The following is a 13016-nucleotide window of genomic DNA, read 5'->3' on the forward strand; positions in this document are numbered from 1 at the left end:
CGTGTATTGAATGTTCATTTCTCTACCATAAGCCGTCTCCAAAGGCGTTTCAGAGAATTTGGCAGTACATCCAACCAGCCTCACAACTGCAGACCATGTGTAACCACACCAGCCCAGGACCGCCACATCCAGCATGTTCACCTCCAAGATCGTCTGAGACCAGCCACTCGGACAGCTGCTGGAACAATCGGTTTGCATAACCAAAGAATTTCTGCACAAACTGTCAGAAACCATCTCAGGGAAGCTCATCTGCATGCTCGTCGTCCTCATCGGGGTCTCGACCTGACTCCAGTTCGTCGTCGTAACCGACTTGAGTGGGCAAATGCTCACATTTGCTGGCGTTTGGCACGTTGGAGAGGTGTTCTCTTCACGGATGATGCGAAGGAGATGTGTTGCACTGCATGAGGCAAATGGTGGTCCCACCAGATACTGACTGGTATCCCCCCCAGTAAAACAAAACTGCACCTTTCAGAGTGGCCTTTTATTGTGGGCAGTCTAAGGCACACCTGTGCACTAATCATGGTGTCTAATCAGCATCTTCGTATGGCACACCTGTGAGGTGGGATGGATTATCACAGCAAAGGAGAAGTGCTCACTATCACAGATTTCGACTGGTTTGTGAACAATTTTTGAGGGAAATGGTGATATTGTGTATGTGGAAAAAGTTTTAGATCTTTGAGTTCATCTCATACAAAATGGGAGCAAAACCAAAAGTGTTGCGTTTATATTTTTGTTAAGTATAGATAGATATAGATAGATAGATAGATATATAGATAGATATATAGATATATATAGATATATAGATAGATATATAGATATATAGATATATAGATATAGAGATATAGAGATATATAGATATAGAGATATATAGATATAGAGATATATATAGATATATAGATATATAGATATAGAGATATATATATATATAGATATATAGATATATAGATATATATATATAGATATATATATATATAGATATATATATATATAGATATATATATATATATAGATATATATATATATATAGATATATATATATATAGATATATATATATATAGATATATATATATATATAGATATATATAGATATAGATATATAGATATAGATAGATAGATAGATAGATAGATAGATAGATAGATAGATAGATAGATAGATAGATAGATAGATAAATACTTTATTGATCCCAAGGGAAATTGTGCATTGTCCGTGCTCCAAGGATAGATAGAATTAAAAGATGCAATAAAATGTAAGGAACAAAGCCCACCACAAAAATAAATAAATAATAACTAAAAACTAGCTGCTAAAGCACATTCTCCCTCCTGCTCCTCCCAGCAGAGGCCTCGTTAAAGTAGACGTGCATTGAAATAAATGTAGTCAGATCTTTGGACCAAAAACTGACTTACATTTACACATGAGATCCTTCTGAATGTAGTAAAGTAAATCTGCAAGCCCAGATCTGTCATTCAACGGAGAAATCTTCATTTAAAAATGACAAATTTACAGCTAACATTTAGCCCTCCGCAAAACTGTCATCTCATCCGGGACACTGCTGAGACGTCACGGAGAAGACCCTGTCCCAGCATGCATTGCGCGCGCCAACTGTAATTTGTGGATTTACGTCAGGTTTCATCTGCACCTTTTTCTTGTCTTATGTCTTTTTCTTGGAAGGATCTACTTTTTTTAAATTTCATATTGTCTTGGGGTACGCTTGGTGAGTACACATTTCTTTCATTTGCGCTTGAAAATTATTTTGGGGGACTTTTTTTTGATTGAGTGGTGTTGCATTGAAAGTCTACTGTCTTTCGCCTCCGATGTACCGACGTGGGCTACAGAGGCGAGACCCGCAAAGAATTCAAGTCATTAAAAAGAAATAAACCTCTCTCAGCAGCCACGGAGCTCTGCGGCTCAGATTGCCGAGACGTGCGGTGCTGCGGATTTTGCCGCAAGTCTGTCCTTGCGAGCAACAGGTGTCACCAGCTGCTTCGCATTAAAACGGCGAGTGTAGTCTCTGGACTTGTGCCAAGGCTGCACCTCCATTCAGTAGAAAGAGCCGTGTCTGCTGTGACACGGGGGTGTGAGTGGCCCGGCATTTAACGAGCGCATGCACTTGTTAAGCGCAGCAGAGGCAGAGAGAGAGGCGTGGGGGAAGAACGTCGCCCGCCGTCGATGTCGCCGCTGATCTGAGCATGTATCATGTATCAGAGCTGTATCTCACATTCATTGCAGCTTACTTTTGGATGTTGAAACCGGGATGTGTATAACAGTAACATTACTAACAGATAAAATCAATTTCAATGCGGGATCGGACTGAAGGCGGGAGCGCGTCGTCTTGTCCCTGACATCATGGAAATGATACGGCTGTACAAACTGTTTTCACAGAGGGCTAAATTTTAGCTGCAAATTTGTCATTTTTCAACGATTTGAATTACAAATTTGGGCTTACAGATTTACTTTACTGCATTCACAAGGGTCTTATAAATACATATCAGCTATTTCTTTCTGAAATCTGACCACATTTATTTCAATGCAGGTCTACTTTAAACAGCCTGATGGCACGCGGAACAAATGAGTTCCTCAGTCTCTCTGTAGAACATCTCAATGAGAGAAATCTCGAGCTTACTGAGTTTCTCTGGATGGAGAAGACAGAGTGGGTCTTTGTGAGTGTTCTCTGCTCCACCACTGTCTCCACAGAGTCCAAGCCCAGACCCACTACAGAACCGGCCCTCTTAATGAGCCGGTTCAGTCGATGAATGTCCTTCTTAAAAGCACTGCCCCCCCAACACACCGCGGCATAAAAAAGAACACTGGACACAATAGCCAGATAAAACAGATGCACTAACTTAGGGCAGACTCTGAACGAGGCCAGCCTTCTGAGAAAATACATTCTGCTCTGGCCCTTCTTATAAACAGCGTCCATGTTGGCTGCCCAGTTCAGCTTATTGTCCAGATGTAGTCCCAGGTACTTATATGTGGAGACCACCTCCACCTCCGCTCCACCGATGTTAACGGGCTGCAGAGAGGGTGGCGCCCGGTGAAAGTCCAACACCATCTCCTTTGTTTTAGTGGTGTTCAGCTGGAGCTTATTCAGCCGGCACCACTGCACAAGGTCCTTCATCAGGTCTCTGTACTCCCTCTCGTCCCCCTCCTGAAAACATGCCACAATTGCAGTGTCATCTGAGAACTTCTGCATGTGACATGCATTGGAGTTGTAACGAAAGTCCGTGGTGTAGAGGGTGAAGAGGACAGGAGAGAGCGTTGTGCCTTGAGGTGCTCCAGTACTGCAAGTCAGAGTTGAAGACCTGCAGTCCCCCACCCGGACAAACGGCGGCCTATTGGTAAGGTAGTCTGAGATCCAGCTCACTAAATGGGGGTCCACAGCCATGATGTTGAGTTTATCCTGGAGAAGGCTGGGGTAGATGGTATTAAAAGCACTGGAGAAGTCAAAAAATAGCATTCTCACAGTGCATCCCCCCATCCAGGTACTTAAGAGCACAGTGTAGGAGATAGAGGACCGCATCCTCAACACCCACCCTCTCCCAGTAGGCAAATTGGAGAGGATCCCTCACTGCCTGCACCTGGGGCTGCATGAACTGCAGAACCAGTCGCTCCAATGTTTTCATCACGTGTGACGTGAGGGCGACTGGCTTGTAGTCACTGAGCTCCTGAGGGCGACTGATCTTGGGAACTGGCACAATACAGGATGTTTTCCATAGTAAGGGAACCTTCTCCAGCCGCAGACTCAGGTTGAAGACCCGTTGCAGCGGTTCTCCCAGCTCCACAGCACAGGCCTTCAAGAACCTCAGACAAACCAAGCCAGGTCCCGCAGCCTTCCTAGGGTGGAGACGTCGCAGTGCTGTAGTCACCTGGTTGGCGGTAAAGGAGGGGTGAGTTGAGGTGGGTGAGGTGGGGACTAGTCAGGGAGAGAAAGAGGCACATAGGGGAGAGGCAGGATGGGGGTGGTCTGGGGAGCTGACAGTAGGCTGTGAGGGGTTGGTCGGGGTGAGCTGAACTGATTAAAAAAGGTGTTCAGCTCTCTGGATGTCCATGCAACCCAGATTGCCCTTACTGCCACAGCCAGTGATGGTTTTCATTCCTCTCCAGACCCCCCGCATGTTTTTATTAGACAGCATCCTCTCCAGCTTTTTACCGTACTCCTCTTTAGCCTGCTTTAAACAAAGTTTGAGCTCCCCCTGCACTGCCCTCACCCCCTCCAAATCCCTGCTCCTAAACACCCGCTTCTTCCTGTTCAGGAGCCCCTTCACTTCAGCTGTGATCCACGGCTTGTTACTGTCAAAACATTTGACAGTTCTGACTGGTGCCACCTGGTCCATACAAAAGTTCAGATAATCCGACAGACAGCCCACCGCCCTCTCGAGATCCTCTCCATGAGCGTCAACCAAAACACTCCAGTCTGTGGTGGCAAAACAGTCCCTGAGAGCATCCTCTGCTTCAGGTGACCATTTTCGAACAGGCCTGGTTATCACTGTTTGCCTTTTAACCAGAGGAGTGTAAGTGGGTCGTAAGTGGACCAGGTTGTGGTCAGATTTGCCTAGTGGAGGTAAGGGGGAAGCTGAATATGCATTGATGGTGTTTTGCATACAACAGGTCAATGGTCTTAGTTTTTCTTGTGGGACAGGTGACATATTGGTGGAAGGAGGGCAGAGTAGTGTCCAATGGGACATGATTAAAATCACCAGAAATAATTAAGAAAGCATTCGAATGTTGTGACTGAAGCGCTGTAGTGACATTGTAGATGGACTCTAGCGCTGCCTCCGCATTAGCACTCGGAGGAATGTAAACACAGAGCGCGATGACGTGGGAAAACTCACGTGGTACGTAGTACGGTCTGATGCTAACAGCTAGCAGCTCCAAGTCCCGGCTACATATCACTGTTTTAACAGTCAGATGGTTAGGATGACACCACCGCTTGTTGGCGTACAGAATAAGGCCCCCGCCTTTGCTCTTCCCGCTGGTCCTGGGATCCCGGTCAGCACGCACGGTGGAAAAGCTGGGTAAGTCCACGTTAGCATCCGGTACGTAGCTGGTTAGCCACGTCTCCGTAAACAGAAGTAGACTACTCTCCATGTAGCTCGATTGGCACCGGATCAGCGTGGTCAGTTCATCCATCTTATTTGACAGCGCACTGACATTACCCATCACCACGGAGGGGACTGGTGGTTTAAAAATCCTCCGTTTGGCGACTCTAGCCACAGCTTTGGCCCTGCCTTGGTATCCAGCATGTCTTCCCCGGTATACCCGCCTTAACTCTGGAGGAATTGCATGCCTTTCCCCAGCAATGGCATTTGTCCGGAGTTTCAGCAAGTCCTTCCTTGCATACCTAATTTTAGTACAGTGCATATCAATAGAGGTAGTAGCAGGATGAAAAAGAAGACAGAACGAGGAGCGACAGATGTGCTGCCCATTCACACAGGCGCACTAATCAATCTTATCCTGCACAACTCAGATACGCCGTACACAGGCGGTTTTGTGACACACATATGCTCCGCTGTTACACAACGGGGTGTGCCGTAGCACACATATCCCTCCTCTTCACTGAAAGTAAAAAAAAAAAACCCTGAAAAATCTAAACAAAACTTTAATTGGTTCTCTGGCAGGAAGCACCAAGATAGCGCAGGAGTTTGGGGAAGTGTGTGTGGGTGTGACTTCTGTCACCTACGGATTCTGCCATCTAAACAGTAATGCACTAGGTTAAAACACGCATGACTCTTGAAGGGAATCTTACTGGTAGCTCTCCAGTTCATGTCACACCAAAAATGCACACACGATTAACTGAATAAATACACCCTTTTTTGACCTGCAGCTTACTTTATACTCAGATGCACCATGTAAAAGACATTTGCACTATGTGCCTTAGTTCATGCACCGTAGCCTGTCAAGACAAGATCCATAGTGTTCACATCAGTTCGTTCACACGAGTAGACAAGGTCTGTTAGCAACTATCAATCAAACTATTCTGGGAGACCTAACACCATTTGTACCATACAGATTAGAACATCTGATCAGGCTGATGATCAGAAACTACGTGCATTTAACTCCATCAGGATGATTTTAATCATTTGTTTCAAACAATTGGTCACTGGTTCAGATACGACAATCTGACACAACATAGACTTAAAAGGGGCTCCAAGTTGGTGCCAGAGGCTCATTCATACCCCTGCTTATCCCGAGAGTCTGTAGTATGACACTTACGTGTAAACTCAGTGAATGAAGCTTCACATCAATATTGATACAGAACCCGTCTTTTGCCCGCAATCCTCAAACCTCATTCATGTGATTTTCCCCATATTTTAAGAACTACAAATCACATCAACACAGATCGCTGCACCAACCTGGCCGTGTAGGAATTCCTCTGTCAAAGTTGGGACGAGAGTCCACTGGCTCAACTAGAGGGAAAATATGGAGAAAATTCTGTATAAACCAAAGTGGAAAGAAACCTTTATCACATATTTTTATGCTATACACTCCCATGAAGCCTGTGCCGAGCTGGATGATATTCACAGTACCGTACTTGAATGTAATTGCTAGAGGCTTTTTAAGGAAAAAAATATGCCCTGTTCTTTATCAATATTTTTCAGTGGGTCATAACGTATCATGAAAAAATATATATACAATTACAATACGCAACAATAAACATACTGCTTCTATACGAAATACATCATGCCATAATTTAAGAGGTTTGTTCCTCTGCTACTCCTCCCAGGTCCTTTGGCTGATTTCCGCCAAAATTTCTATGTGGAAAACAGTGAACCCCAAAATTGCTCTAAAAGGGTTTGTTTTGGCATAGATCAAAGTCACTGGGGCCAAGGTAAAATTTTAAGCTTTTTTTTGCAGCAAATGTGGCACACAAATGGTGATGGGTTCCAGATTGTCTAGCAAGGCTAAACTGCTCAAAGATTTATCACTGGGTTGAAGGTCATGTCTGCCTGTCTGTCTGTTAGCCTCCTCCTCCCAGGTCCCAAAATTTAATATGGTTAAGGTCCAGGAATTTGTTTTTCAACTCATTTTGGACCAAAAGTGGCACACACTTGGACTCAGGTGGATTCCAGAATTTTCCTCACAAGCTCAGCCAGAGATCAATCATTTCAGCGAAGGTCATTACTGAGATCAAATGTCAGATTGTCATAGACACGGCTGTCTTCAAGCCCAAAGGTACTATTACCAAGTTAAATAATTAATATAAACCTTATGACCAGAACATTACATTGACAACTGCTACTACAGAGACTAAAGGCTCAGCTTCCAAAGTCAGACCCACAGAATCAAGTTGTACTGTGTTATCAAGACGTATAATTGCATCCTTGAACAATCAGTGCCAAGTACCCTGGTTCTCAGTGTTGGGCTGGTTGAAGCTTTCAGGGTGGATGAAACCGACTCCTCCAAGACCTAGTGTGTCCTCCTGGGCCAAGAGGTCGCTCTGGCCATCTCCCAGTTCCTGGTCTGGCATTAGTGCATCGTTGCCGTAGCTCACCCTCACGTCGGTCTGCAGGTTGGCGAGCTGCTGGGCCATCTCCGCCTGCTCCCTCTGCAGAAGCTCTGAGGTCAAAGGAAGCGTCTTGTGAGCACTCACAAAATGGAACACTGCATGCATGAAACAGAACTGGTCATTTAAAAGAAATACAGCAAAAATATGAGGCAGATTCTTGCAGAAAAAGTAGACAAAAAACTGCATTTTTTTCAGCTCAGTTTGATAAACATGGTGCCTACATCTAACTGCTGCTTTGTCTTCTGTGTGTTTGGTCTTCTCTGTGTTTTGCCTGGGCAGCACATGTGACAGAGGCAGAAACACAGATGGCTGTCTGACGTACGTAACACCAATAAACCCCAAAACCCTCAGAAATAGAGCAAATGGAGGAGAGGGAGGGAGAAACTGGGGGTGAGAACAGGATTTATCTTGCCGGCAAACACTTTCATTTCGCTCTGGACAGAAGAATTAGGCCAAATGGCTCAATGCCCTCCCCAGAAACAAAAAAAGGACTTTCACAGGCTGGAAATTACAGCATTCAATCCTCCTATTACATGCAGTATAATTAAGACAGTGTGTCTTTCCCTGTCAGACTAAGTCTGACAGATTACAAGACTGTCATCACAACCCTGAGAATAACTTCAACACTTTACTCTGAATCTAAAAACTGCAATTTAGTCTTATTATTACGTCCAACAAGGACGTAATAAAATCACTGGTGTTTATTTATTTGTCTGTTAGCAGGATTACGTCAAAACTACTCTACGGATTTGGATGAAATTTTCACCATAGATAGATATTAGGGCATGGAAGACTCCACTGAATTTGGGAGGTGATCCAGATCCAGATTGGAAGATGTCAGAAGTCTCGGATTGCTCTTGTTTTGTTTGTCTTTCAGCATTCCTCTTAGAGTCATCTCATAAGTTCTACAATCACTTAATCTTTTCCGTTAATTGGCCTATCTCCCTCATTTTAAGTGTCACTTGCACGCTCGCAGTCAAAGATAAGACCTGGGTTGAGGTCCGGGTATATCTGCTTCAGGCTACTTGTCTGTGTCCTTGGACAAGTCACCTCATCTGCATCGCCCCAGTCCCCCCAGCTGCAAATGGGTACCAGGTTCAGTAAGGAAATAACTTATGATGGTTTCGCATCCCTTTCCAGAGAAGTCATAGGCACTTATTAGCTTCTTGCTACAGTATCTGGGGATTGGACTGGCTTCTACTTCCACACTCACCGACTTGGTCCTGGATGTCATCAGCAACACCGGGAACCTTGTAAAGAAGTCCCAGAGACTGGTTCATACGCTCCTCAATGACACGCAGGTGAGTCAACACCTAGTACACACACAAGCACAATAAAAAATACTTTCGCTTTGGGACTAGTTAAGCAGCAGAAGTGATACCTGAGTTACATTAACACAAGTGAAAGCCTGTAAAGTACAACTCATTTTGAAAATGCCACTTACTGTATTTTCGGGAGTATAAATTCTGTGCATTATTTATTTATTTTTTTTTAATTAGTTTTATGAGGTCCTGTGACTTACACTCCAGTGTGACTTGTATACAGAAGAAGAGGGAAAAAAATTCACACGTTCAGTATTAATACGTAGTTACAACTTTTTATATCTGAGTTTCCCAAAAATCAGAGCACTAAACAAAATAACACCAATAATAAAAGAATAAATACCAATAATAAAAGTACTCTACATCAATGCACAAAGATCCCAAATTAAAGAGCAGATAATACAGACAATAGGTGTAACTTATACTCAAGTGCAATGGAAAATACAGTAAGTACATATTTTTTAGACGAAAATGGCTTGAGTTCCAACTTTTCTCAGAACCCGAGTTAATTGCTGCCTTTCATCCTGTAAACTAAGCTGGTACCACCCATAGTTAAAGTAGCTATATTTGACAGCATGCGTTAATATTAATTATTGATCGGATTGAAGGTGTGCACTTCCTGAAAGGTGAGCAGTAAAGGTAAATCAGTGCAGTAGTCCAACCACTCAAAATCATTTGCACTATTTGTATTTTTAATATGTCATGTTATGCCTAACAGGTCTGTTTATGTTGTGTGTATTATATGTTTATTGTACCTATATGTGTGTAGTACTGCACACAGACCTGTGAGAAATCTAATTTTGCTCTATAGTGCACTACTTGTATGGTCTGAGTGACAGTAAAGTTCACGTTGACGTTAAAGATGTGCAGTTGGTGAGACCTGGGGTCTGATCTGTGCGGCCTTCTTGGGATCCACCATGCGGACATGTTCGAAGTGTTTGAGAGTGTGCTGTCTGTCCTTTTGCTCGGCACGCACATACTTCTTCAACAGGCTGAAGACATGGCGAGGCTGCAAAACAGAGAAAAAATAAATATACAGCAATTGGGTAAGAGCAGAGGAATAAACACAAGGGGAGACCTGATCTGAATGTAGCGATCTAAATCTGGCCCAACAGAGGTATTTTTCTTTGTTTTGTTTGATTAGTATCGGAGTCATGAAAATCAGTCAATATGAGTCTTAAATTAGTCTGTGTTATGTCTTGCACTGCTTCATGAACTCTGTGTTCACAGAGCTAACAGCAACTGTTCTATCAGAGCTTTTTGCTAATTCCCCACAAGCTCCACAGTACATGTTTTAAAAGCATGTTTATGCTCTGCTTCGCTTCAAATACACAACAAGTGTGTTTCTGCCAGATGGTTCATGCGATATGCTTCTTACTAGCCAATCAGGTAACACTTTCCACATGAATAGATTAGATTTTTCTCATTATCTTGTCCATATTTTCCTTCTGCTGACAGGCAGTGTGCAGGCTGGTAGGGAGAACGGCAACGGGTCAGATGCTCCCCCACCACCCCACCCGTTTGGAGAAAGGTCCACTTTCAAAAACATAAAAACCTTTTTTTGCATTTAATAATAATAATAATAATAAATATATTTGTAACAACTAAAACACAGCCACCAGTCTTTCCTCATTGCCATTCAGTCAGTATTACTGAGTGTTCCCGTTTTAAAACTATATCGCTGCACTAAGTGGGATTAATGAGCCACATAAAAAAAAAACTTTTTTTTTTTTTTTTTTACCTTGTTGTTTGGTAAAAAACCCTTTATAGACACCTTAGTTTTAAAGTAGGTTTTTTTTTTTTTACTGCATTGCAGAGCTGTTCAATTGTCAAATATGTACATTGGATTGACTTTTCTGGTCTTGCAGTGTGCTTTGTGCAAGTGTGATATCCAGGAAAATACTAGATCAGGACTCTGGGGTGTCCTCAGGAGAAGGAGAGGAGCAGTTGTAGCCAGTAAGGTAGTGAGTTCTGGTATTTATATTTGTATTTACATTTTGCAAATTGTTTCTTACTTCTACTTTTGATACTCTGTGTGCTCTTACCCTGTGCGCTACTGTCCAATGCTGCTGGAACCTCGATTTGCCCTTAGGAAGTCTTCCCAAAGTTCTATCTCATCTAAGATAATCTAATCAATATTGGCAGGTACTCAAAATTAAATGACTCCAAGTGGGATTGGGCCAAGAAAACCTGATTGTGACATTCCTAATAACCACTACTCAAAAAGAAATAAAAATAAGTCAACAAAAGGAAAGCAAAATAAATGACAAAGGCAGAAAACTTCAAAACCCCTCTCTCTTTTTCACTGGTATGCATTCTAGAAGATCACAGTTTGAAACTTGGTCCCTATCTTGGAAAAAACCTAGAGGGTATGGGCGAGGTGTCCATGAGGAAAGGTCAAGGCTGGGTAGGATTACTTTGAAAGAATACATGTGGATTACATGTATGTATGTACATACATTTGGATTACTTGTAATCTGATTACTTTTGGATTACACTTCAAAGTAATCCTACCCAACCCTGGGAAAGGTGATATTCCGTCAATTTGCTGTTGTCTTGTTTTAACTGTAGTTGAATTTTCAAGATGCTCCAAAAACTTTACCACATAAATTTTCACATACTTTGGCAATCCCTTGCATTTCCATAGAGCCACAAAATATTGTCTTACATACTGCAAAATCACCAGTAGGTTTTCCAGATGTGCCAGTTGTACTAAAATTATACTCCAGGCGTGCTATGGTATCTACGGCTATGTTCTGGAACACAACACATGGTACAGGTTTGGCATGGAACATCATCAAACTATATGCTAGATCACACTTGTCAGCAACCGTGATCTCTAAACACTGACTTGTCATGGTTTAAAGCCACGACCTTCTGGGATGCAGATCTGCTTTAATATCAACGACATAGTCCAGCAGCTATTTGTAAAATTTTGTATATATATGTAAAACAAGAAAGAAAAATGTCTGCACACTTAAATCCTTTTGTACATTTAATGGCCAAGCTTTCGGTCGACCGACATTTTTCTTTCTTGTTTCACAGTTTTCGTTTATGTTTGGCACCTTTTTATCGTGAGTGCGGTGTAATCCGTTTTAATGTATATATATGTAAAAAAAAAAAAGCGAGGTAAAAGCACAAAATTTTCTGAATTGGTAGAGAAATATAGTATATGGTCAACATTTCAGATATGGACCCAAGCAATATCTGTTTTATTTTCAAGATGGCCGCCATAAGAACACATGGCTGCCAGAATCCTTTGGTTCACGTGCTCGCTCCCACATCTGCATGTCGTACTATCTCTAACTACTCAGAGTGTGTTCTTGTCCTATGTTCAGTCACACCTGAACCACTCCCAGAGAGTAGACATTGTATGGGATGAGTACATCCAAAATTCTCTGAAATCAGGCACCAGGATGTGCTGTGGTCATGGTGTGCGTAGAAGAATTGAAAAACACTCTCACATTCCACGTGACTGGCAATCTTTCCAGAGAGATGATGACAACAAATCAGAACTCTTCAGCTACCTTTCTGAACAGGTAATGACCACTGCTTCACCAAAGCAAGTCATCACTACCAAGGGCAAGTCAGCTGCCTCCATGCCTATGACACACACGTTGTCCCCTTGTAACTATGAAGAGGCAGACAGTAGGATTTTCATGCATGTTGCTGGTGCAGTTCATGAGCAGATGTCAACTGCGTTAGTCCACACCACAGACACAGATGTGGCTTATCTTGTGGTCTCTGTTGTACAACAGTTAAATGTGATCCTGTGGATCTGGTTTGGCACTGGTAAGAACCAGGGCTTCCTTCCTGTGCATGAAATCGATGGTAGTCTTGGTCCAGATAAATCCACGTGTCTTGTTATCATACATGCCTTCAGTGGGTGTGACACTGTTTTTTTCTTCAGGGGAATCAGCAAGAAAACAGCATGGCAGGTCTGGAATTCCTATGGCAGAGTGTCTGATGACTCTCTGCCATAGGAATTCAGTGACATGCTTGAAAGAAGGGATGACATTTCTGATAACTGATCATCTGCAGAGGAATGGTCTATTTGAAGAGTTTCAGTCAGGTTTTAGAATTCATCATAGTACAGAAACAGCATTAGTGAAGGTTACAAATGATCTTCTTATGGCCTCGGACAGTGGACTCATCTCTGTGCTTGTTCTGTTAGACCTCAGTGCTGCT

At 42.8% G+C, this 13016-nt stretch overlaps 1 protein-coding gene across 3 annotated transcripts in view; it reads right to left on the reverse strand.

Annotated features, from left to right (window-relative positions):
* Positions 1-13016, reverse strand: part of appa (amyloid beta (A4) precursor protein a) — a 134819-nt gene that overhangs the window by 14935 nt on the left and 106868 nt on the right. For 2 of the 3 annotated variants that reach the window (XM_034175185.1, XM_034175196.1), the window contains 4 exons: positions 9709-9837; positions 8720-8819; positions 7344-7556; positions 6353-6406 (listed from right to left, as the gene is read on the reverse strand). In XM_034175185.1, the coding sequence (XP_034031076.1) occupies positions 6353-6406; positions 7344-7556; positions 8720-8819; positions 9709-9837 (496 nt within the window). The remainder of the gene's footprint in view (positions 1-6352; positions 6407-7343; positions 7557-8719; positions 8820-9708; positions 9838-13016) is intronic. The other variant, XM_034175191.1, reaches the window with a different exon arrangement.

Source organism: Thalassophryne amazonica, chromosome 1 (genome assembly GCF_902500255.1).
Source record: "Thalassophryne amazonica chromosome 1, fThaAma1.1, whole genome shotgun sequence".
NCBI lineage: Eukaryota > Metazoa > Chordata > Actinopteri > Batrachoidiformes > Batrachoididae > Thalassophryne > Thalassophryne amazonica.